Source organism: Prionailurus bengalensis, chromosome D1 (assembly GCF_016509475.1).
Source record: "Prionailurus bengalensis isolate Pbe53 chromosome D1, Fcat_Pben_1.1_paternal_pri, whole genome shotgun sequence".
Lineage (NCBI taxonomy): Eukaryota > Metazoa > Chordata > Mammalia > Carnivora > Felidae > Prionailurus > Prionailurus bengalensis.
The window spans coordinates 103,128,691-103,154,407 of NC_057346.1; the positions used below are offsets into that span (position 1 = coordinate 103,128,691).

General features: G+C 48.0%; 1 protein-coding gene across 1 annotated transcript; it reads left to right on the forward strand.

The window, feature by feature from the left end:
- Nucleotides 1-1,053: 1,053 nt before the first annotated feature.
- On the forward strand, nucleotides 1,054-25,606 carry ZDHHC5 (zinc finger DHHC-type palmitoyltransferase 5). Its single transcript, XM_043581178.1, has 12 exons — nucleotides 1,054-1,700; nucleotides 4,993-6,210; nucleotides 14,169-14,290; nucleotides 17,689-17,846; nucleotides 18,869-19,041; nucleotides 19,197-19,299; nucleotides 19,899-19,990; nucleotides 20,437-20,569; nucleotides 21,174-21,297; nucleotides 21,751-21,863; nucleotides 22,561-23,420; nucleotides 24,260-25,606. The coding sequence occupies exons 2-12, from the start codon at nucleotides 6,107-6,109 to the stop codon at nucleotides 24,423-24,425; spliced, it is 2,148 nt and encodes a 715-aa protein (XP_043437113.1). The 5' UTR covers nucleotides 1,054-1,700; nucleotides 4,993-6,106; the 3' UTR covers nucleotides 24,426-25,606.
- The last annotated feature ends 111 nt before the right edge of the window (nucleotides 25,607-25,717 follow it).

The following is a 25,717-nucleotide window of genomic DNA, read 5'->3' on the forward strand; positions in this document are numbered from 1 at the left end:
ACAGCTCAGAGCCTGGAGCCTGCTTCAGATTTTGTGTCTCCCTCTCTGCCCCTTCCCCGCTCGTACTCTGTCTCTCTCCCCTTCAAAAATAAATGAACGTTAATTTTTTTTTTTTTTAAAGAATGAACTAGAACCTGATTATATACGCCATGTCAGAGGAGCTAGACTAGATCCCAGAAAACCTTTGTCCTTTATCTTGCTGCCTAGTACTAAAGTATCAGACCACAGTTAAACCAGAAACATTTGACACCAAACCCGAGGACACACCGCAGGATTTAGAATCACACTTTACAGGTGAAGAACCTTGATTTCAGAAAAGTGGCTGCTGGAACACTTTGGTTATGTAATAGCCAGAGCTGCTTTCAAAAGAGAAATGGCCTTGAGCTAAATGAGGAGAGAACAACACCTGGCCTTCCTCTTGGGTTCACAGCTGTGTAGGGCTAATTAGGGCAAAGTGTGGCACTGTGATCTTCGCGGTCGGCCAGCAGCTCGCCAGGGCTGACAGCCGTCCTCCAGCCTGCATTCCCGGACTGGGCAAAGTTAGGGAAGCGGGCGCCCATCCCCTGTGCCGCAGTGAGAAACTAAGGAAATGAAGCCCAGAGCCCTCTGGCACTCAGGGGGACTGCCACCGCCTCACAAGGCGCTCGCTCTCTGCGCCTCCTGCCACCGTCGGCACCACGGACGCTGCAAGACTGGCGCCCCTCTCCTTCCTCTTCCTCCGGGGCCTCGGGCAGGAGCTTCGCCCCACACGACTCTTCTAGTCCAGGAGCCCCCACCGTGCGCGAGCCCCATCCAGACCATTCCATTATCTCGGGATTCTGCTGGCACTAGGGAGCTCGCTCGTCTGAGGACTCCTCCGTTAAGATTGCTTTAAATAAAGTTTTCGCCATCCAAAAAAAAAAAAAAAAAAATGGAGGTGGTTGGCTGGGTGGGAGCTATTTCGTCTCCAAGGGGTTAGCCAATGCACGAAGGGGCTGAAAGGCGAGGACCGCGGGGCCGACTGGCGATTGGTTACACAGGAAGCCTATCTGGGTCGTACCACACTTCCTTGGAGGGGTTCTAGAGAATGAGAGAGGCTAGGTCCTTGCTTTTGAGTATTTCCAGCACACACATGTAATTATTTTTACTTCCAAGGATTTCTTCCTGGATACTGTGGGGCTAGCCTATGGGAAGCAGGAAAAAGACTTTCCCGGACATTTCCCCATTTCCAACTCCGCAGTACGCCAATCCTCCTCTCCCAGTCGTCTGCGGAACCCGACGGTCCTGCGCGCGCGCGCTCGTTCTCTCGCGTGTGTACGGCGCCGTGCTCCTGCAGCCAATCAGGCCGCGAGGTCGCCGCGGTCGCCGGGTTCGCGCGCACGCCCTGGAGCGGAGTGGGGGTGGGGGCTATGGGTGAATGGGAGAGTGAGCGGGGGCGGGCGCGGCGGCGCGAGCCGCATGAATGAGAGAAACGTGCCCCGCGCGAGACGTCGCGCGCGCCCGGGACGGGGAGCCAATGGGAACGCTGGGAGGGCTCGAGACCCGGCACTGAGGGCAACGGCCGCGCGCCGGCTCGAAGACGAGCGTCGCCGAGCGGGAGCGCGCGTAGCAGGGCGGGCGTGGAGCGTGCGGGGGCCGCGCGCGGCCTCTCAGAGGCCGGACGGCACTGCCGGGAGGCGGCGGCGACAACGACGGCGGCGGTGACGGGAACCGCGCCGGGGGTGAGTACCGGGGACACCGGCCCCTGCGGAACCGGAAGTGCCGGGCCAGGGAGGTGGGAGGGGAGAGTGACCTCTAGGGAAGGGGGACCGAGAAAGGGGGGAGGTGGTTTGAGGCCCCATTCCTGCTCCGGGCCGGGTCATCCAACTGCGGCGGGACCCGTGGGCCCCGGAAACGGACGACGAGTAGAGGCCGGGGATCCGCGGCCGCCGGGGCTCTGGACGGGTTAGTGCCCGGCCGCCCGGTCCTGGCCCGGGACCCTGGTCCCTGCGCGCCTGGCGCCCGGCCGCCGCCCCTTCCGCCCCCGGTCCTGCGCCCCCGGGCTCTGCCGTCTCCCGCAGCCTCGGTGGGCCCTGCGGCCGCGGATTCCGTCTTCTCGGTCTCAGCCAGCTCTGCCCCGTATGGTGATTCTCCGTCTCCAGCTCCAGGGTGGCGACTGGGTGCTGTTCCCCTTTTGCCTCCCTGCATTTCAGGTCCCTTGCCCTCCTCTGCTGATACTTATTTTGGCTCAAGCCTCATCCTGTTACCTGTTCTCTCGCATCCGTCCGCTTTCTCCCCCTACCCCCACCAGCTGGGTGCTCCGTGCTTTTAGTACTTTGTACTTTTTGCTAGTGGAGCTCGAATGTGTTGGCCAATATTTTACCTATAGGTCTCTCTTTGTGGGACAAAGGGGTGGAAAGTGTTTTACCCACTTGGCCAAATGAAAACAGTTTAACGAGAAGTAAGAAAGTGATTTAAAAGTTATGGAAGGAGGTGTAGGATGGGATATGTGTTATATTCTGGTCCTTTTATTTGCGTTGGATTTTTCACTTCCTGGTTAGTACCATTTTGTCTAGGTTGATCTTATATTAGCATCCCTGTCCTTTTGTCCCAGTATCCCTCTGTACTCCATCAAATCTCTTCAGAATGCTCATAATCACCCATTTTTAAAAATCCGCCGGATGCTTACAGGAATTGTATTGCCATACATACATACCTCCTAGGTAGTAACACCAGTATTAAACTTATGCTTGACTCCAGCCAACATCTTGACATGTGGATTATTCCATGATACCTTGGTTGCTTTGTGTTCAGATTTACTATATTGCTCTGTTAACATTACTTTATTTCGACAAATAATACTTGTGTTATGGTAATACTGCCCATACCCATTCGCCCCCTTTAAGGAGGTACCCACTTGTGTTAAGCCTTTATAGCGAGCCCTGTATAGTTTGTTTTACATATACATATTTCCATTCGGTAGATTACTCTGTGTCTGCATGTGTCATACACATTCTTGTACACCTTTCTCATGCTGGTGTGGATCCAGACTGCTGGCTGTGATGAACCACACTCACCTTGCAGTCTCATCCCTACTGCCCGTAGCACATTCTTCTGTTAAGACTTGGTGTGTGTTTATTATGCCGAGTAAATTGTTCAGTTTTTGTCTTCTCCCTTCTCACATATGTGCCCTAAAGATTTCAGATGCTGATCTCTTTTGTTTCCCGTCACAGTACTCCCCAAATTGCATGGCCTTTTATGACCCTGTGACCCTGTATTGCTGTGGCAATATGAGCCCATGTGACTTTTTTCTTGTCAGAAAATACAATCTGAAATAAAGTAAGGTGTCTAAATGCTGTTACTTCGGGTAAAATTTAAGCAGTGCAGCTTTCTGCCTTCTGTACATCTTTGGGCTTTTGAGGGGTAAGTTTAATAGTACTGCCCACAAACCAAGAATTTGCTTCTCAGTGTTTACAAAGTTACTCAGGCCTAAATTGAGACGGTTGGGCTTTCAGTCCTATAGAAACTCAGTGTTAAATAATCATAAAATCAAGAGCTAGAGGGGATTTATCTTTTTTAGGCCTTTAACAATTTCTTATAGTCTCTAAGTGTTCACTGTATTCTAATATTGCTGTTTGGGCCTGTAAAACTCTGTTTTTTTAAGGAAAGAGACAGTGAATCTTGAAGGAAGGTGCCTTTGCCTTCCATACCACAGGTAAGAGAGGAAGCGGTAAATTCCAGGGCACATTTGTATTTTGCTGTCTGAATCTTCTGACATTTGAATCTCTGCCTTTGGTATTAAGGGAAATAGCAGGCTGCTTTGGTCAAATAAACTTTTATTTTTTACCTATTTATTTATTTATCTATTTAGTTAGTTAGTTATTTTAAAGTAGGCTCCACACAGGGCTTGAACTCACTACCTTGAGATAAAGACCTGGGCTAAGATCACGAGTCAGATGCCTAACCAACTAAGCCATCCAGGCACTCCTGAACTTTTATTTTTAAATTCTAACTTAAGTAAAATTTTTGGTCTTCAGATTCCCAAATGTAATCACTGGGCAAGTAGTGTAGTGATGAGAAAGTGGTAGAAAGGCTTTGGTTTGGCAAAGGGGCATGTGAACTCTGGTTCTTAACCTGACTGTTCAAGCAATTAAGTAGAATGGCCTCAGGCATTCTCTAGCCTTCAATTTTATGGAGTGGGGTAAGGGACTGTGTCACCAGATAATGTGAGTTAAGTGCTTTGAGATCACTAGATGAAAAGCATCCTATAAAATCCAAAGTGCTGGTGTTATTTGGGTACTACCATCAACAGAAATAATTGTTACTCTTAATCATATGGGGAATGTGGGGCGCAGTTGAACTTCTGATAGGCCAGTGTAGGAATAAGGTGTTGAATTGGCAAGAACAGGACCAGCCCCTATGGTTGACTCGGAGTCTCATAGAGAGTGGCTCACCTCTCAGTTCAAGGACATTTCTCACCCAGGTCCTTTCATGGGTTATTCCAGCAGACCAAAAACTCAGCATCTGCCTCTTCAGGGTTATAACTAAAAAGCATAGAGAGATAAGAGACAGAGACCTACACAGAAAGGAAATGAGACATACTGTCCTAATTTTGAGGTTACTTTCTTCTTTTTTCATTGTTGCAATAAATACTCTCTTTTTCCAAAGAGAAGTCTCTTTTCTAGGACTGCCCTTCACCGCGGTGCCCTTGTATGTTTTTAGATTTTGATATTCTTGATATTTGTTACTGCCCGTTGGTGTCAGGTGAGACGCACCCCTTACAAGAGCTAGTTCTTTGATGACCTTAGGCCAGTGAAGCCATGTTCTTCTTTCCAATATGAACAGCACTGAGAAGAAGTAAAGATTGTGAATCCGTTGTTCTCTCAATTCAGAGTCCTTTCCCACCTGCACATAAGTGAAATGTATGCCATAAAAGGCACTTTTTAAACAGAGTAGCCTGTGGGGTTTAGTCATGATGTTTTCAAGAAATTCCCTGAAAGAATTTATCTGATAAAGGTATTTTTTTCCCCCCAGGTGAATCACTGTAACCCAGTTGAATTCTGCATCTAGAAAGCCCAAGACTGAAGAAGAAAGATCAGAGACATTGACTAACCTGGAAACAGGGACTTCTTTGGGACTTTGGTTTCATCATCCACAGTACCCTTTTAAAACTATCGTTGAGTGGAATTGATTTCTTCATCTTATTTCGCTTGTTGGGAAGAACATGGCTTCAGGGATTTTACGTTTCTCCTTAGTTTTGCATGAACTTGATAGGAAACGGAGCCCTTAGGGGGCTTGGGAATGACAAGAAGAGATTGAAGACCGACAAGCTCGCTTGCATGCGCGCTCTCTCTCTCTCTCTCTGTTTTCCCTCCCCCTTTGAAGAAAAGGATTTGCAACTCAACCTTGTAACAGCTGCTGCCCAGCTTTAGCCATCAAGAGAAAATAAATAAAATTAAACCACCATTGCTGGACTACAGACCCTGAAGTCAAGGTGTGGGAGTGGTGGCATTGAGGAAACTGCCTAAAAGGGACAAGGACCGCAGTGAAAACCGCTTCTCCTCAGAACTGGAAGGGGCCTCAGGTTCCCTTTTGGATTAAAATAGAAACACAGGGCGCACCTCTCTGAGGGACACCTCACATCTTGTGGAGTGTGGTAGTCCTGGAGGTGCTATAGTGTCTCCTCAGAAGACTTTTGCCTTGCCCGAGGTGTTCTGCCCTGCCTGACAGTCTCCCCTTCTTGCCCTTGGAAGACTTGCCTCCATCCATGAGCTGTTCCTCGATCTGTCTGGTGGCCCATGTTCTCCACCCGCAACCATTTGCATGTGTACAGCCTGCTGTTTGTCCCCTCTTTGTAGACTGTACGAGTTGTGTTTCTTAATCTCTCCTTCTGCCTTGTTCTGGGGAGGTGGTTATTCATCATTTCGAATCACCTTTCCCCCTCCCATGTGCTTTCCTTCATTTGAGATCTTTTGACCTTTGGTTTTATTTGGGAGGGGGAAGGGTGATACTTTCACAATTTCGGTTTCCCTGGTTTCCTTCTGTGCTCTCGTTGTCCGCTGCTTCCCTCATCCCATTTTCTTGTCTGTTCTGCCGCTGTGTGGGCCTGGGCTATGCGGCAGGGCAGACCTCCCATCAGAGCTCCAACATGCCCGCAGAGTCTGGAAAGAGATTCAAGCCCAGCAAGTATGTTCCAGTCTCCGCAGCCGCCATCTTCTTAGTGGGAGCTACGACCCTCTTCTTTGCCTTTACGTGAGTTCTCCCCCAGTGGTGGTATCTGGGGGGGGCATTCCGTGGGAGGTGGGGTGGGGGTGCGGTTTCTCTGGAGTTTTGCCAGTTACTTGCCAGGCCTGGGCGGCTTGGTGTCCGATAGAGGTGAAAACAAACCTCAGAGACCTGGGGAGACGAGTGCGAAAAAGCCTGTCCTGTCAGCCTTGCTATGTATGAATTGTACTCTTCTGAATCCCCTACCTTTCATTGCTTCCCTTCCTTTGGAATCACAGATGTCTTTGTGTTTTCCTATCCAGCTCCATCACGAGATGATCGTGAACTAGGAAGGAAGTAGGAGGAAACCACCAGAGAGGCTTGAAGCAGCTCAAGCAATCAGTTCTGTGAGAGAAAGAACCAGACTAGATGAGAGGTTTTTCACAGAGTAATGGCTTTTCCCCGGGCTCTCTGGAGCTGAGCATACTGGAGAATTGCAGGATTGATTTAGAAGATATACCAATGAGACAGCTGGGCTTTTTGTGTTACTCAGATGGTTTTCTCTGTACTCTTAAGAGCCGACGCCTGGAGAAGTGAAGGCCACTGGGAAAGGGCAGGCTTTATTTAGGAAGAGCCCTGGCGGGCTGCCTTCACATCCCTCCCTGCTGAGGGGATGGCAGTAATTCTTGCATTCCCTGGTCCTATTAGGAAGAGCCGTTGGCATCGAAAGGTTTCCTGCTTAGGGTATTCAGACTTTGTTCATCTGCCGGTCACTGGAGGAGACTGATTGATCTTCCCTCATCCTGTATTTTAGCTGTTACCCACCTGGCCAGCCTCTTTGCTGTTACCTGTTTATAAATTAACGTGTACCCGGCTTCCGAGCCTTAAACTGTTGAGTCACTGAGTTAGTGTTCTAGCTGTAGCTCTTGGAACAATCAGAGCATGCTAGATTTTCTGGGGAGTTCACTTTGCCGAGATTGAGGCTCAGACCTAATTGTGAGGTGTTGTTGAGAGCAGTGTTAGGTTGCTGGCAAGAGGAAGGAGATGGTTCGACGGGATAGGGAATAAAAGCAGTTTCGACTCATTAAAGGAAAAATGAAGCAGGAATTGCTGGCGGTGGGGGGAGAGGGGAGCAGTTACTATTATGCGGAGAAAACCGAGAACTGTTATTAAATTCGAGGAGGGGAGGAAGACCACCCCCCCACCTCCTGCCCCAAGTTGAGCTTCAGATGCCAAAAGGAATTCTAAAAGATTTGTGTTGCTTGGCTAGTAGAGTCAGTAAAGCAATGATGTTTTTCTGTTGAGTCTTAAACGGGGGAAAAAAATGAATCTCTTATCTGAGGTATGAGCATCTTCCAACTTTCACCTGTTCCTCTGGAGGCTGGAGGATTCTTTGGCCCTCAGCTCTCCAGCCTGAGCATGCCTGTTGAGTCCCTCAAGGATCTAAAGCAGCCCTACTCTTCTCTGACTTTACCTCTCATAGTTTGTCTCTCTTGCTTAAATTCAACATGTTCAGTATTCTGTCCTTTTTTTTTTTTTTTTTTTTAAGTTTATTCCTTTTGAGAGAGAGAATGTGTGTGAGCCAGGGAGGGGCAGAAAGAGAGGAAGAAAAATTCCCAAGCAGGCTCCATGCTGTCAGCACAGAGCCTGATGCGGGGCTTGATCTCCTGAGCAGCATCTCCTGACCAGGAGTCAGATGCTGAACCGACTGAGCCACCCAGGCACCCCCAGTGTTCTGTCCTTCGTGCATTGATTATCGAGAAGGAGGTGTGAGTCTTCAGTATGACTTGTTTTGGTTTCTGCTATTACGGCCAGCAAGTAGAATCAGCATTTTTTTTTTAAGATTTTAAAATTTTGACATAATCTCTACATCCAACATGGGGCTGGAACTCAGAGCCTTAAGATCAAGAGTCTCCTGCTCTGCTGACTGAGCCAGCCGGGCTCCCCTTGAATCAGCATTTTAACCAAGGGATGTGTATATCCTTGTGGCAGTTGCGGTGCTGTGTCAGGAGGGATAGATTATAAGACCAGGTTGACACCTTTAGGCCTGCTTAATTCGGGAGGGTCTGTTTTCCTTCAAAAGGCACAGCCTTGGGGCGCCTGGGTGGCACAGTCGGTTAAGCGTCCGACTTCAGCCAGGTCCGTGAGTTCGAGCCCCGCGTCAGGCTCTGGGCTGATGGCTCGGAGCCTGGAGCCTGTTTCCGATTCTGTGTCTCCCTCTCTCTCTGCCCCTCCCCTGTTCATGCTCTGTCTCTCTGTCCCCAAAATAAATAAAAACGTTGAAAAAAAAATTAAAAAAAAAAAAAAGGCACAGCCTTGGGGCAGCTAAGAAATTGAAGGGACTCACTGAGCGGTTTCTTTCTTCTCACCCACCTATTCCTGAGATAGGGCAGGGAGAAGCCCCATTCTTATTTTGTTAATCTGGAGCCATTAAAGTGCTTGGCTGGTTCTACCAGTTTCGCCACAAAGAGTTGTCCTGACGTAGGCATTTTCTCAACTGATAGTTGAAGCTATTTAACCTACTTTCTCATTCCTTGGTGCCTGGAAGTAGGGGCCCTCCTAATTCCATGGTGTCTCAGCCCCAGGAAAAAGAATTTTGGACAGTATGGACTTTGGAATGACTGCCTCCAATCCAGAGTTCGAAGAAGAGCCTTGTCCTAGCTGGAGTCTCCCTTGGCAGTTTCCTCAGGACCAGTTTCTGGGCTCGTTTCTTCCCCATGGAGACAAACACCCTATTTCTCTTTATCACCTACCTCTTGGTACCTGTGAAATTATCATCTTTTCCTTTCCATCTGACCATAGCGGTTCCTCTGTAGGTGTAGGTCTGGGCTGAGCTGCTGCTGTTCTCAAAAACTGTTCCCCCGTGGATTCTATCTCTTTTAAGGTTCAATTCTTTGGAGAACCTCCCTGTTTGAAACTATTTACAACCTCAAAAAGAATTTCTGGTTTCAGATAGACCAGAGGAAGACTCGTTTTTGTTTTTAAAATTTTTATTTTTAAGTAGTCTCTACACCTAACGTGGGGCTTGAGCTCACAACCGCGAGATCAGGAGTCAAGCGCTCCTCCAACTGAGCCAACCAGGCGTCCCAGGGAAAGGCTCTCTTTGAATCAGCTCCTATTTGGGACCCTAAATCTGTAACTGCTCTGTCCTCCTCCTGTTCTCTTCGCTAGCCTGTAACTGTCTGTTCTTACATCAGTCTGAGTCCCAAGAGGGGATGACTTTGGGGCCTAGAGAACCTGAAGTGGGAGGGAGAGTCCCTCTCAGTCGGCTGACATAATTAGTGCAGGCATGTAGCCTTAGGAACTCATTAGGAACAATTTACCCTCCGTCTTTCTCTGTCAGGTAGGGAAAGCTGTGAGCAGAAATTATTGGCTGGGCTTGGTCATCAAAGGGTGACCTTGTGCCCTGGAAAAGCTTGAGTAGAACAGTTGAGGCCTTCCCCTTCAGAACTCTAACCCTTCCTTCCCATTCGCTCAGTTTGCCCTGTACCAAAACTGAGCGGGAGAGTTATTGAGGATTCTGTTTTCATTCTTTTCCTCTTTCGCTGTCTGGGAAGGAGAGTGTCTTCCTCTCAGTTAGGTCCTAGATGCTGTGTTTAAGGTAATGGGTCTGGATCGTCATCTGTCTTAGTTTAAGTCCCCTTTCGTGATTGGCAAGGGTGGGGGGCAGTGCCAGGTAAGAGGAATCAGCACTGTTTTGGGGGTCAGGAGACTAATTTTGGTAAAGTCTGTTCACTGTTGTGGAGCTATTCTTTGTGTAATGAAGAAGTTGACCTTGAGGAGTTTATTTAAGCACCATGACCCTTTATCCAGTGAGATCTTCCGTGGAAGCCCAGTGCATAAGACACGAGAGGGGGGCTGCTCTGCTTCAAGTGAGGCTGGTGTGGAGAGGCCCAGCTGCTTGGTGTCTCCTCTTTGCCTCTTTCGGGGATCCCTGAGTCTTTCTTAGGACTCCTGGCAATAAGGTTTGAAATAAACCACTGAATTGCCTCTCCTAAAATCTCCTTGAGCTGTGAGTTAAGTCAGCTCCTGTCTCTTTGTGTGTCTACTTCTCAAGTTGGAGGGAGGGCGTAGGGGTAAGATCTCTGCTGCAGGGGGTCCTCTGCGGGAAGGAAAAAAAGTCAGGGTTGTCCGGAAATCCATGATGGTCTTTCCAGTGTGTCCCATCCATGAGAGTGCTTTCTGCTGTTCAGCTCCTGCCTCTAGCCCCTCCCAACTCTTTTACCCACGGTGTTGGGTAACCTCAGTGCCTCTCCCTCTGGTCCTTTTTTTCTTGACTGCAGAGGTGCTAGCACCTGATTTGAGTGGGAGTAGCCTCGTGATTTAGGGCATTAATTGAGCAGTGGATGTTCCTTTTACTTCCCACGTTGTTTTCACATCCAGGAATAAGTGCCCAAGTCCTACATCTTGCTCTCGGCTGCTTGAAAGTGTGCGTAAAGACACCGCAAATCAAGTGTTTTAAGAGAAACTTACCTACCCAGAAGGGGAGAAATTGTTTTCTCGTAGAATCTTGAGGATCCCCAGCGGCGGGAAGTGGAATATTCGTTCCAGCCTTGCCTCATCAACAAGGAGCAGTAGCCATAGACTATGTGCCAGGCATCGGTGGAATGCATAGACCTATGCTTCAGGAGCTTAGCGCCTCTGTTTTAAGTGTTCTTGAATTTCTAGTACCTCACAGAGGGGAAGTGGAATTAAGGATGAAGGTGGGGCTGGAATGATAATTGATGATGAGGGTGTTTGTTAATCATGTGGGGTTTTTTTTGGTGTGGGGGGATGCCTTCTATCCAGTGAATGCTCAGTATTAAGACAGCTGGTTTAGAAAAGAATTCCAGGATCTTTTCAGATATGTCTCCTTCATTCTCATATCTATTATGTAGCTGAAGTAACACGATTGGAGTTCGCAGATTACCTAAGGCTACATAGCAAAGCATTGATTGAGATGGGATTAGGAGCCAAAGCTCCTTGACTCCTACTTTTTTCTTACCAGCAACTTAACCATTTTTTATAACAGGGAAGTGTTAGAGAGGGCTTGGAAACAGATTTTCAGAAATGTGGGGTTTTTTGTTTTTTGTTTTTAATTTTATTTATTTTTTTAAAGTAATCTCCATGCTCAGTGCGGGACTCAAACTCACGACCCTGAGATCAAGAGTCGCATGCTTTTCCATCTGAGCCAGCCAGGTGCCCCGGGGAGTGTAGGTAATGAAACCCACTCTCCCTGAGAACAGGAGTACTGAATGGGTGGGCAGAAGAACCTGTTCTTCCTGGGTTGGTATAGGTCTGGGAGTCTCATCAGTGAGTCAGCCAGCCTTCTGGGCTACGGCCACTCCCTAGGCTTTGGAGCCCTGTGATTATTGCCATAGGCTGAGGACCAGCCCCAACAGCTCCTCCTCAGCTCATTCCTCCCTTCCTTCCATCGAAGGCAACAGATTCAGACAGGCCATTTGGAGTGGTCACCTAGGAATCTGGCAAAGTACTATAGCAACTGCAAACCTCTCCACGAGCCAAGCAGAGTATGGGATGTGGCAGGAACGGACTCTGTTCCTTCACGCCTCTCCTTGGTGGGGTGTTCCCTCAGCTAGAGTGTGAAGGTTGGAAGCAGTGGGTTGGATTTCGATCTAGGGGCAGGTGCTGCCTGTGAAGTTGACTTACTTGCATCATTTCTAGATGCTGCTCCTGTGGGGGTGGGCTTTATTTTGGCAACAGATACCAGAACTGGATTCTGGGGTTACACACTTCAGCCGGGAAGAGTTGATACGAAGTTGCAGGAGTGGGGCGCCTGGCGTGCTCAGTCGGTGCAGCAGGCGACTCTCGATCTTGGGGGTGTGCATTTGAGCCCCACGTTGGGTGTAGAGGTTACTCTTAAAAATAAAGTCTTTGGAGGGGAAAAAGAAGGTCGCAGGGGTGACGTCAACTATCCAGGGGTGGTGGTTGGCAGCACACCCAAGAAAAACTGGGTGATTTTCTTCACTTGGAAATGGAGAAGCTGAAGAAGGAATGGGGTCAGAAAGACGGCCATCTGGGCCTTGGAGGGGCTGACATCTCCTCCTCCTTCACCTCAGTTTCCCTCAGGGATTGAGGAACCTGTAGTTTGTCGGAAGCTCAAGAGGCCACAGTGGCTACAGTTGTCCATTCTAGGAATGAGACTTTTAAATCATGGCACCTCTGTGTTCTAAGGATTCCATTTCTTTTTCCCCTTCTAATTATCTTCCCAGGCTGTAGGAGTCCAGTGAGTCACCCCTTCTCCTCTTCCCCTGGCGGAAATCGAAGCGACAGCTAAGTGCTAGGGAGGGGCTCTGACCTGGATGACTGGTTTTCAGTTTCTCTCCCTCCCTCCTAAGGAGCCTAGGAGGTCAGGCTTTGGGTGGGGCTGTGTAAGGCCTCTTCTTGCTTGTATTCACCCCAAACCCTGCCAGAGTACGGGGACATCTTTTCTGAGCCAGAGAACTGCCACAGGATGAGGCTTCCGTGGGAGACGTGGCTGGAGTAAGACGAGAGCTGTGACGGAGGCTCTGTTTTCCCTTGAAATCAGGGCCTGCGCCTTGCTTCGTTATTTTGTTTCCCAGTTATGTGCTGACCCGCCAAGAGAAGCAAAGAGTTAATTGATATTTACTATGTAAAAAGCCTAGCACGCAATAAACATTGACTTACATTTTTTGGTTTTAATGAATGGCTAAATGGAATTTGAATAAATAGTTGGAGGTGGTCAAGACTTGTGAGATGCTTTGTGACCATCAGTTTTGGCTCTTATTAGTTTATATCTGATTGAAGAGCTCAATTCCTGAAAATTGTCCTGATTTGTTCAGGGCTGTGCATTTTGATTTGATGGAGATAGAGCTCCTCTGTCAGCAGAATCCAGGGCTGCTGTGGATTAATTCTCCCGACTCATTTGCTGTCTTGTTCTCCTGGCCCCTTCTTCCTTTCTTTCAGTGAACTCTCCGTTTTCCTTCTGGCTGGTCTAGATAAAGGGGACAAGGACAGATGCTGTCCTCATTCTGGAGATTAAGTTCTCAGCCACAAAGCAGATTAGGGTACTTAGCCACTGTCTTGTAAGGGGAAGTTCTTCCTGAGCTGAGATAGGAGAGAGGGCACTTGATAGTACTGACAAAACAACCAGCGCATCAGATGTTCTGAAACTTCCAGCTCCCAGTGAAAGGAAGAGGTCTTATGGCGTTCCTACTCAGACTCCTGTCCTCACAGAAATGGCGCGTAACCCTGGACTAGGGCACCCTTTTCTTCTTGTCTTCTGTCAAAGAAAGTTAACCTAAAGCATATCTTTTGGTTTGGACCCTTGGAATATTGGATATGTTTGGCTAGTTTCTTTTTCCTATAGAATTCAGGGCTGATTTGGTCTGATACCTGCTCTCCCCCACCCCCGGCCCTGCCACTCTTCTACTTCATTTATAGGCCTCAAGAGGTCTAGTTCTGTGTCTTGGTAGCTAGTCTTTTCTGTGTGTGGTCCCCCTGCCTCCCTTGAGAACTAGCTTTTAGTTGAATAAAACTCTCAGGAATATCTGATGCAGGGAAGAAACTTTAGGCAGTTGAGAGTGGTTCAAAGCCAGCTGGGAAGAGGGAAGGGGAGCCAGAGAGGCCGGTGGTATCCCGTGCTTTGTGCCAATGTGCAGGTCAGTGGGGCATGGCTGAGATCCAGCAGCCTGAGGCTGCTCGAGAAGGGAATGTGGCTGGTGTCAGTTACATACTTGGTCCCAGCTCTTGTGCCTGGCTAAAAGGAGGTGAGGACAGGTTCTGAAACATGGAAAGATTCACTGGGGAGGAATGAATCTGAAGAACACAGGCCTCAGTACAAGGGATTACAGTAGGAGAGATTCTGAGTCTTGTACCTTGATCTACAATGAGTGTTTCTGTGGGAAACTAGACGTACTTGTGGAGAAGGATAAAGATAATTTGAGACCGTAGAGGTGGCACACGCAAGATTTCTAGCTGTGGGGCTGCATGATTGGTGTCCAGAGTGGTGGAGCATCCCCTCATTTTCTTTATTATCCGTACAGCTGTCCAGGACTCAGCCTCTACGTGTCACCTGCAGTGCCCATCTACAATGCCATTGTTTTTCTCTTTGTGCTGGCCAACTTCAGCATGGCCACCTTCATGGACCCAGGGATTTTCCCTCGAGGTAAGATCTCTCTCTCCTCTTGGAACCTCCTCACTACCTTTGAAAATTAGTGATTTTTGACATACACATTTGGTCCCGGGCCTTAGGACTCCTAGGGATTTGGGATACTTCTGTAGTCTAAGGCGAAAAGCGGGTTGGGGTCTTCTGGAATAGATGTCCTAACTTCTAGTCATGTGATTCACTTTGGGTCAACTCTTTGATTTTCAGTTACTCATTCATCAGAAATTCATTTCAAGCACGTGGGCTGGGCATTATCCGTAGGCACAATGATAATCTACAGTGGATTAGACGGTTATCACAGTATGGGGTAAACTGGTGGGGGCATAGGCAGGGTTCTGGGAGAACACAGAAAAGGGAGCATTTAGAGCTGCCCAAATAAATTGGGGAAATGCTGCGAGGAGGAGGCAGGAAAGACTTCAAGCGGAGGATGGCAGGGAAGTGTGTTCTCGGCTGAGGAAGCAGCAGGAGCCACGAATGCCATGCTTAGTGGGGTAGCAGACAGAGTGCACAGTGGGGCCAGACGGTGTAGGAGGTAAACCAAGAGCCAAATGGTGAAAGACTTTGGTGTGCTAAATTAATGGATGCTGTTTCTTCCTTTGGACAGCAAGAGGTCTTTAACTGGAGGAATCATGGGATCAGATTTTGTTTTACAAAAATAAATCTTATAAAAATGTACAGATACCTTTTGGGAGGCAATTGCAATAATGTAAACTAGATGAGAACTTGAATTTGAGGCTGGATTTATAGACTTTTTTTCAGTAGACTCAACAGAGTTCTTCATGACCGTTTGCTTATTGGGGGAGAGTAGGAGAGTGAAGGAATTGTCTAGGGTCGTCCCAAGGTTCCTAACTTGGGAGATAGTTGGATGCTGATTTTTATAAAACAAGATATGAGTTATAGGAATGTTGAACAGGTTTGGAAGGAATACAGCCTATTAGACATGGTGAACTTGAGATAGTTATGGGTCATACCTATATGATAGGTATAGTCAGCCAGCTGGCAGTTTGGTCAGAGACCTGGGTCTCATAGGCTTCAGCCATGTGGTGTTTGAAGCAACGGGAGTAAGGTTGTCTAGAGAAAGTTCAAGGTAAGGAAAGAACCAAGGTCAGATCTGACCAGCATTGACATTTTAATGAGCAGAGGAGTAGGAGGAGGAGCCACTGAAGAGGGACTGAGTAAGAAGGTTAGTAGGCGAAGAAACTGCACAGAGTGGGAACTAATAAGAAAGGATCACGAAGTTCATGATGGTTCGCAGTATCAGAAATTCGATCCAGTATGAAAAACTCAGAACTGCCCGTTGGAATTTGTGATCTTGACGAGAATAGTTGTCATAGTATGTTTAGGTATGTATGTGTGTGGGAAAAATACAGGTAAATAATAAACCAAACTGCCATGGTTTGGAAGGCAGTGAATGGGCAGTGAGGAAGCAGAGTCCATGAATGTTAGGATTACTCTTTCAAGAAGTTAGAGAAGGCAGAGGATGGATGTCTTACGAAAGAGGGAGAGGCTTTTGGCCTTTTTCTTTTTTGCGTGCTAGAGAAGATGGAAGCACTCTGGTCACGTGAGGAGGTGGAACCAGAGAGGCGAGGGAGATGGTGGAAGAGAGGCCTTCCAGAGTGAGGGTGTGCTTTCCTGCACACGTTGGAAGGGTTGTGCTTACAGAAGAAGCAGGCTGTTCTGGGAGAGGAGGTGAGAGTCAGGAACCGTCATTAGAGTTAGAAGTCGATAAGGGTTGTTGCTGATAACCAGTTTTTCTGTCAAACGTGAAGTTAGCTTTTAAGAGTGAGAGATGAGGTTTTCCTGAGATCATTGCACTCACAAAGCCTGTGTCGCTGTGCTTTGTGACTCCTGTCTCAAAGATTAGTTGAACCGAAGGAACTTGGAGTCCCTAAAGCCAAAGAGGACTGTTTTAATGAGCCTTTAATGTTCATATATTAAATATTTATTGATCTAATATGGAAGGCATTATCGTGGTCATTTGGGATGACTTTTTTTTTTTTTTAAAGGTTCTTGCTTTCAAATAGCTCAGTGTGGAAGGACAAATAGGGATGACGTTTATATGAATAAATGTCCTGTACTGTGTGCTAAGGTCTAAGAGTAACTAAAGAACCGTGTGGTGTTTTAAGAAGAGAAAGCGCTTGTTTCTGATAGATGATGGGTGTGGAAAGATCAGAAATTTCAAAATAAGTAGCATTTTAATTTTTTTCCTTTAAAGGGAAGCTTGTTTTATTTTTTATCTGTTTTTTTAATGTTTGTTTATTTTTTAGAGAGAGGGAGGCAGCGAGCAGGGGAGGGGCAGAGAGAGGGAGACACTGGCTCCGAAGCAGGCTCCATCCTCTGAGCTGTCAGCACAGAGCCTGATGCAGGGCTCGAACTCACGAACTGTGAGATCATGACCTGAGCTAAAGTCGGATACTTAACCGACTGAGCCACCCAGGAACCCCAAGAGGAAACTTTTTCTAAAAGACCTTAATAAGTAGTGAGTATTTATTATGCAGAAAGCATAAAAAAGAAATATATGACCTGTAATTACACAGCCCAAAGATAACTACTATTTATATTTCCCTTCAGTGTTTTGAGGATTTATGTATATAACATTTATATGTACCACTTATCTGTAGCAAACGTGTATGTGTTTTTGTGTCTGTTTTCAAAACGATCTTTTTGTTTGTACAGTTCTTTACCTTGCATTTTTTTACCTATCTGTATTGTAAACACTTCCCCAGATCAGTAAAAGTTGGACACTTAATTTTTAATCCCTGCTCCTTCGTTTATTTAATGTTTCCTTCCCACATGTATTTTTTCTAGATTAATAATAAAAAATAAAAATTGTACACAGCAGATGAGAAGGCAAATAATGTACTTTCAGTTTTGAAGTAGGATCATGAGTTTCTGATAGTTGAAAATTGAAAGGGCATTCAGGTAAGGAGAGTGTCTTGAGCCAGCAAACAATGCTGAAATATACAGGAGATTAATAGAATAGGGGAAGCTCTTTTGGGGAAGGGGTTTGTGCGTGGAAAAAAAGCTTGCTGTTAGTTCCTCTCTTGGATTGCTGTAGTTTTCACGTATAGATGTTGAACTATTATGCCGACTCTTTGTGTATGTGCTTTGATATGTAAATTATTTCCTCAAAAATGTAATTCGTAATATGTAAACCAAGTGTCAGCATACCCATGTCAGAGCTACCTCTGAGTCATATTCTCCCGAACCTCATTTCCCACCGTGTTCCCGTGGCGTTGGGTACAGAGCTGATCTCACGGTTTTAGTTACTAGTTCCTGTTCTCTCTTACCCATTAGACCGAATTCCTTGAAGGCAGAGGCTTACATATCACTGCATCCCTCGTGCCGAGTCCGGTCCTGGCACCATTGTTTTTTAATTGATTATTCCTCTCTTGCAGCTGAGGAGGATGAAGACAAGGAAGATGACTTCCGAGCTCCCCTTTACAAAACGGTGGAGATTAAGGGCATCCAAGTGCGCATGAAATGGTGCGCCACTTGCCGTTTCTACCGTCCTCCCCGCTGTTCCCACTGCAGTGTCTGTGACAATTGTGTGGAGGTAAGCACCCTGAGTGGGGTCGGCCTGGGTGCCTACTCTGAGTTCTCTTCTTCCCGCCCTTGGAAGAAGAATTGAATCCTCTGGATTCTGGGCCATGGATGAAATACAGCCCTGGCTAACGGTCTGGGCCTTTTGGAAGCTCTGTCAAAAAGTGTTACCAGTGATGTACACGCGAGGGCGCCTGGGTGGCTCAGTCGGTTAAGGGTCCGACTTTAGCTCAGGTCATGATCTTGTGGTTGGTGAGTTCCAGCCCTGTGTCAGGCTCTGTGCCGACAGCTTAGAGCCCGGAGCCTGCTTCGGGTTCTGTGTCTCCCTCACACTCTGCCCCTCCCCAGCTTGTGCTCTGTTTTTCTCTCTCTCTTTCTCTCAAAAGATGAATTAACATTTAAAAAAAAAAAAAAAAAAAAAAAAGGCTGTCCGTCCGAGAGGTAGAGAGCATAACTATTTGTCTGTTATAGGAGGGACCCCAAATGGGAATGGGCTTTCCTGACACCAGGATTCATAGCCCTAGCCTTCTGTCCCTTGACTCATCTCTTTGGTTATTGGTCCTGGCTTTGTGTTACTTTTTGCATCTACTACATCATGCAGTCCGTTGCATTCAGACTTTACAGCTATATTTCTCTTCCTGCTTGAACTGCTGCAGACCTCATCTTTTATTTTTAAACCCTTTTTTTTCCAATCAGTTTTTACTTAGCTGGAAGCAGTGGTCTGCCAGATTTTCCTTCCAGGCCTCTCTTCTCGTGAATCTTGATGTTTTTGCAAAGTCTCTGATATTCATCCCTTTTGGAGTTCTTTGGTCACATTGGATAAACTTTGATCAGCTTCTGGGAGGTCTTCCTTACAGCTTGATAGAGCAAGATAAACTGCATGAGCCTGTTGTTAATTTTGCAGCTGAACGGTGAACTTGATCACGTATTACTGAAAGTAAAACTTCAGTTCTGACATTTGTTCCTGCTGTTGACAGAAGCGATTTAGGGCTATGGTCAAAGGACGCTTCTCATTCTTTCTCTTTTTGCCCCTAGGAATTTGATCATCACTGCCCCTGGGTGAACAATTGTATTGGTCGCCGGAACTACCGTTATTTCTTCCTCTTCCTCCTTTCCCTGACAGCACACATTATGGGTGTGTTTGGCTTTGGCCTCCTTTACGTCCTCTACCACATGGAGGAACTCTCAGGGGTCCGCACGGCTGTCACGTATCCTTCAAGGCCTATGGGTTTCGGGCTGGGGAGGGGGGAGGAGGAGGAAAGCTGAGTGCTGTGGTGGCGCGGGTCAAAGGTCACGTGGCTGTTGCAGGGGCCAGGGATGGTGGGATCGAGCCGCTCTGTTCTCCTTGATTCTTTGGCTTTAGAATGGCAGTGATGTGTGTGGCTGGCTTATTCTTCATCCCTGTAGCTGGCCTCACGGGATTTCACGTGGTGCTGGTGGCCAGGGGACGCACAACCAATGAGCAGGTACGGGGAGAAGGGCTGGGAAACCTCTGTAGAGCTGGACGCGGGAGTCTTAGCCCTCCAGTAGGAGCGGAGTGGAGTGCTTCCGTAGATGGCTGCTTGATGGGTACTTTCTGTGATGCAGTGTCCACGCTCCTCATGCAGGCATGAGCACAGAGCCATTCTCAGTTAACAACCATTTGCAGAATGCTCACTCATATACTGGACAGTTTGAATTCTGAGCTGATGGAAACAGTAATAGACCTAGGCCAGTGCTCAGAAAGCTTCTAGAGCTGCTTAAAGGAAAACACTTATCTCCATGCACGTAATAGCAGTGACCTTACTTGCTTACGTGTATGTTATCTGCGTATCCCCATTTCACATGAGAACACTGGGCCTACGGTCAAGTAGCTACCACGAAGTAGATGTAGGATTTGAACTGAAGACCCTGATTCTGGAGTCCCCATTCTTAGCCATGACAAGTAGAAGCTTCTTGACGGCAGGACTGTGTGTTACTCATTTTTTATCTCCCAAATGGTGGGTGCACAATAATTGATTTGTTTTGGCCTTTGGGGATCAAGGTCCCATCGTCTGACTGATAGGGCCTTTTTTGCTCCTTCTAGGTTACGGGTAAATTCCGAGGAGGTGTGAATCCCTTCACCAATGGCTGCTGTAACAACGTCAGCCGTGTGCTCTGCAGTTCCCCAGCACCCAGGTACACCCACCCCTCTGGTCTAGTGTTCATTCTTGGTCAAAGCTTTTGTCTTTGGGCTTGTTCTAGTCTGTGGGGGGGGGGGGGTGGGGGGGTGGGAGACTGCCAGTTAGGGAGGGTTCTCTTACAATGGGAAGTGCCTACAAGGGAGAGAAATGGCATCCTGTAGTGGACCTTCTGAATTCAGTTGACATTCCTCAGGTATTATGGTTACTCTCCTTTGAGAGTTCAGGGTGAGATTTATTGCAGAGAGGCTTGATCTAGGTATCTGCCCAGAGGCCTAGTCGTGGTGCAGTTCTTCATGGCATCTAAGAAATCAGTTCAGCGCTAAGCTTTTTGCTGCCTTGGTGAGACCGTGCTTGTATTTGTAAAAATGCTTAATACAAGGTAGGCAACCAATAGATATTTTAGAATGAGTGAATGAAAGCCGTCTCACTCTTGACACTCAGGTACTTGGGAAGACCAAAGAAAGAGAAGACGATTGTTATCAGACCTCCCTTCCTTCGACCAGAAGTGTCAGATGGGCAGATAACTGTGAAGATCATGGACAATGGTATCCAGGGAGAGCTGAGGAGAAGCAAGGTGAGGAATTTAGGGAAGTAAAGTAGGTAACTTGGGGACTTGCATGGCAAAGAGATGGAAACTTGATTTTAGTTGACATTACTCTTAACGGTATTTATCACTCTCTGACTTGTGTTAAAAATTACTTAAGTACAGGGGTGCCAGGCTGGCTCAGCTGGTAGAGCATGCAACTCTTGACCTTGGGGTGATGAGTTCGAGCCCCACACTGAGAGTAGAGAGTTTACTTAAATAAATGAAAGAAAATCTTTTAAAGAACTAGTTAAGTACATATCTTCTTTTTTCCATTAGATTGTGGGTTCACTGACGGTAGAATTTGAGTCCATTCATTTCCATGTCTTCATAGGACTTAATGTAGCAGCTTCCAGATGGTAGGAGCTCAACAAATAGTTGGTGGAAATGAACAAATAAGTGACAGAATTAAACCTTGTTGAAGACTTTTCTTTATCCGTTGTCATCCCCCAAATGGCTCTTGTCCCTTGTCTTCTAGTCCCAGTTTAGAAATACATAATTGGCGCCCCGGCGCCCCTCTTGTACCGGTTTAATTAATCCTTGGAGCTGCCCTTACACCCAGTTCTCCAAATCTGATTTTCCCTCATTTATCCAGTCTAAGGGAAGCTTGGAGATAACGGAGAGCCAGTCTGCAGATGCCGAACCCCCACCTCCTCCTAAGCCGGACCTGAGCCGTTACACAGGGCTACGAACACACCTCAGCCTGGCTACTAATGAGGGTAAGAGCAGTGGCAGATGTGAGAAGGTTGCTGTATGCTGTGGAGAAGACGGGCAGCCAAGGGCGGGGAGCCAAGGTTTGGGTGGCTGAGAACACCCAACAGGTGGGCCTCGGGCCGCTTCTTTGGACAGCCGGGACAGGAGAAAGGGGATGCCACTTAGCTGTTTGCGGTGAACTGAACTTTTGTCGTTGGGTGGGGGCGGGGGAGGTGGGGGTACTGTTGGCCTTCAGATAGACCAAAGAACCTCCTAGACCTCTTTGGTGCATTCTGTCTCTCTGGGTTCTGGGCCGGTATGAGTCTTTAGTCTCGGCTGCAGCAAAGTCACGTTCCTGGGACTTTTCTATTGCCGGGTGTATCTGTTCGTACCTTGTTCTCCCTCCGTCCTTCAAGGAGCGCTGGCCACGTTAAGAGAACGGCTTGTAAAGCGGTGTCCCCGGGCCTTTTTTCCCACAGATAGCAGCCTCTTGGGCAAGGACAGCCCTCCCACACCCACCATGTACAAGTACCGGCCGGGCTACAGTAGCAGCAGTACGTCAGCCGCTATGCCTCATTCCTCCAGCGCCAAGGTACTCAGTACTCTGTGAGAAGTAAGGCTCTGATGTAGGTCGGCTGTTCTGGGAAAAAGAATATCGGAGAAGGGAAGGAAGAAACTGAAGACATTTTACCAATTGTTGGCATTAATGGGCTTGAGTCTCCTTGACAGTGTGTCCTTCAAAGAGGGGGCAACGTAGCAGACTAGATAAAAGCACTGATGATAGCACCGCATCTGAGTTCAGCACGCATCGTGGGCAAGTTACCTGACCTCTCTGAGCCTTGTTTTCTGTATCTTATTTCATATATTTGTTGTTTTATTTTAGATAACTTATAAATGAAATAAAATTATTTATTTTAGAGAGTGTGCGTGAGCCAGGGAGAGTGGCCCAGGGAGAGGGAATTTGAGGCACGCTCCACCCTCAGCGCCGAGCCCAACCCCGGGCTCGATCCCATGACCCTGGGCTCACAACCTGAGCCCAAATTGAGTCGGAGGTTTAACCACCTGAGCCACCCAGGTGTCCCTCATTTTTTGCATCTTAAAATGAGATACTTGTTCCAACTCGTAGGTGTGCTTTAGGCGTTGAACAAGATGATGCGTGTAAAAGTTCTGAGCATACTGGCGGCACGTAACAAATACTGTTTCTGACTGACTCTTGGGCCTAGGCTCTTGGGCCTAGGATCCGTCACAAGAGGAGGAGTGCTAAGAGCACGCTTTATTTTCTCCCTCAGTTGAGCCGTGGGGACAGCTTGAAGGAGCCAACCTCGATTGCGGAGAGCAGCCGCCATCCCAGCTACCGCTCGGAGCCCAGCTTGGAGCCAGAGAGCTTCCGTTCTCCCACCTTCGGCAAAAGCTTTCACTTCGATCCACTGTCCAGTGGCTCACGCTCCTCCAGCCTCAAGTCGGCCCAGGGCACTGGCTTTGAGCTGGGCCAGTTGCAGTCCATTCGTTCAGAGGGCACAACCTCCACCTCCTATAAGAGCCTGGCCAACCAGACACGCAACGGAAGCCTGTCCTATGACAGCCTGCTCACTCCTTCAGACAGCCCTGATTTCGAGTCCGTGCAGGCAGGGCCTGAGCCAGACCCACCTTTAGGCTACACCTCTCCCTTCCTGTCAGCCCGGCTGGCCCAGCAACGGGAAGCCGAGAGGCACCCACGTCTGGTGCCAACTGGTCCAACGCACCGAGAGCCCTCGCCAGTCCGGTACGACAATCTGTCGCGCCATATTGTGGCCTCCCTCCAGGAACGAGAGAAGCTGCTACGCCAGTCACCCCCACTCCCGGGCCGTGAGGAAGAACCAGGCTTGGGGGACTCAGGCATTCAGTCAACGCCGGGCTCAGGCCATGCCCCTCGTACTAGTTCCTCCTCAGATGATTCAAAGAGATCACCCTTGGTTAAGACTCCACTGGGACGCCCAGCTGCCCCCCGTTTTGGCAAGCCAGATGGGCTAAGGGGCCGGGGACTAGGGTCCCCTGAACCAGGCCCAACTGCCCCATACCTGGGCCGATCTATGTCTTACAGCAGCCAAAAAGCCCCACCTGGTGTCTCCGAGGCAGAGGAAGTAGCCTTGCAGCCATTACTGACCCCCAAGTAAGTATGAGTCCTTCCTGACCCTCAGTGGATTTTAAAGTTCGCCTCGGGGCCTACATAAGGTGTCATGACTTCACTTGTGTGCAGGTGGACTCAGAGGCGCCTGCTTGTAGATCACTCATTTCGCTCACTCTCTCCAGCTGCCTGCATGGGCTATTCCTGTTAAAAGCCTAAAGAGCAATACTTTTATCTTCATCCTGTCTTCCCCAAATGTATTTATTTGCCTGAGAGCAAGTATTTCAGGTAGCCGCTGTTGGAGAGAAGGAATAAATAGGGGAGATAGGGCATCAGGTTTGTGTTAAGCAGGGCAATAAAATAGGTGGGAACGTTTGGATAAGAAAGTATGCATGTAGAAAAGCACATCAGTTCTCATAACGTTTTTTTTAAGCTTATTCATTTTGAGAGAGAGAGAGAGAGAGAGAGAGAGAGAGAGAGAGAGCTCGAGTGGGAAAGAAGAGGGAGAGAAAATCCTAAGCACGGACCTAGAGCCTGTGAACCGTGAGATCATGACCTGAGCCAAAATCAAGAGTCAGGGGGTGCCTGGGTGGCTCAGTCGGTTAAGCATCCAACTCTTGGTTACAGCTCAGGTCATGATCTCACGGTTCTTGGGTTCGAGCCCCACATCGGGCTCTGTGCTGACAGTGTGGAGCCTGCTTGGGAGTCTCTCTCTCCCTCTCTCCCTGCCCCCTGCCCCCATCAAAATAAATAAATAAACTTAAAAAAAAAATCAAGAGTCGGGCCCTTAACCCAGGCTCCCGTTCTAGTAATTTTTAAAACAGTCTCCCTTTTCTGTGTTTCGTGTCCCAGTTCTGATGACACCTATCTTTTTTCCTTCCTAGAGATGAAGTACAGCTCAAGACCGCCTACAGCAAATCCAACGGGCAGCCCAAGAGTATAGGCTCTGCCTCCCCTGGCCCAGGCCAGCCTCCGCTCAGCAGCCCCACAAGGGGTGGAGTCAAGAAGGTGTCAGGGGTGGGTGGTACCACCTATGAGATTTCCGTGTGAGCCTTCAGCACCTCCCTTCCGCCCCACGCCTCTGCGCCTACACCAAAGGGCCCCAGGTGGCCACCTTCCTTTCCTCAAGGGGCTCCCCTCCCCTGCATGGACATTTTTTTAAACCACCGATTCCAAGAGGATGAGGAGCGTTTTATAAAATGCAGTGGGGTTGGGGAGTTGGAGAGTTGGGGCCCTGAGACTGGGGTAGCAATCCCCTTCACCTTTTAAGACCTTCCCTTCCTTAACCCCTGGACCAGACTCAGTGGACATTTGTGCAATTGCTCGCCCTGGAGGGAACCAGATCATTTTTAAACCAGAAATAATTTTTTTTATTATTGTTACGGATTCTATTTTTTTCCTCTCTGCGTTACCAGGTGTGTGTGTACATATATATATATATATATATACATATATATATATTATAAATATCAAAGAAATTCTATATCTATCCTGGGATGGGAAAATGAGGGAGGGATATGTAGGAGGGGTATTGTACTCTTCCCGTTCCTCAGACCAGCAGGAAAGAAGTGGGGACATCCATCGAAGTCTTCCTTTTCCAGTGGTTCCCTCTCTTGTCCCAGTTACCCACTAAGGAAACAGCACCCCCTGTTGTTGGTGCATAGTGATCAGGAAAGACACCTGGGGGAGAGGCGAGTCTGGGGTCTTGGTCAGAGGAGGGAAGGACTTGGAGAGGAGAGTTAGTTTTCTAGGCTCACTGGCACTTAGTTTCCCCAGGAAAGGGGTCACAGCCCCATGACTTTGGTGGTGGTGGGGAGATCAGGAAACGAGCTTGGCTGAACTCCAGAAACAATATTGGATAATCCCCCCTGCTTCTTGGGGGAGAGGGATTAGGGTGGGCTCCTTTAGTCCCCTCAGAGCCTTCCCCCAACTCATACGGTTAACATTATTTTTAAATCCAAGGCCGGGAGAGATGAATCCAAAAAGCAATATTTTTCATCACATGCCAAAAATGGGATAGAGAGAAGGAGCGGCAGGCCTAGGCCCCTCCGATTGTCCCTTGGGGGTTACCCCTCTGCCCACCTCAGTATGGTGCTGGGTAGTGGGGGTACCTGGGTTCTAACCTCTAAATAGGGGAGACCCCAGCCTCTAGACAGAGGCCCTTTTATTTTTTATTCTGATTAGCCATTTTAAACCAACAAGGAATAAAAAGAAATCCTGATCTAACCAGCTCCCCCTGACTTGTGTTATTTTGTCTGGTTAAGGCAGGGTGAATGGTCTCTGGTGGGAAGTTACAAAGAAAACTTCATAAGCTTCTCTTGTCCTGGCTCACCTTTAGGCAG

What these genes read in the sequence shown, in the direction of transcription:
- ZDHHC5 (XM_043581178.1), top strand. Translation starts at nt 6,107, where the DNA reads ATGCCCGCAGAGTCTGGAAAGAGATTCAAGCCCAGCAAGTATGTTCCA. An exon ending in CCCAGGGATTTTCCCTCGAG is followed by an intron (nt 14,291 to 17,688) that starts GTAAGATCTCTC and finishes CCTCTCTTGCAG; the next exon opens with CTGAGGAGGATGAAGACAAG. An exon ending in GGGGTCCGCACGGCTGTCAC is followed by an intron (nt 19,042 to 19,196) that starts GTATCCTTCAAG and finishes CTTTGGCTTTAG; the next exon opens with AATGGCAGTGATGTGTGTGG.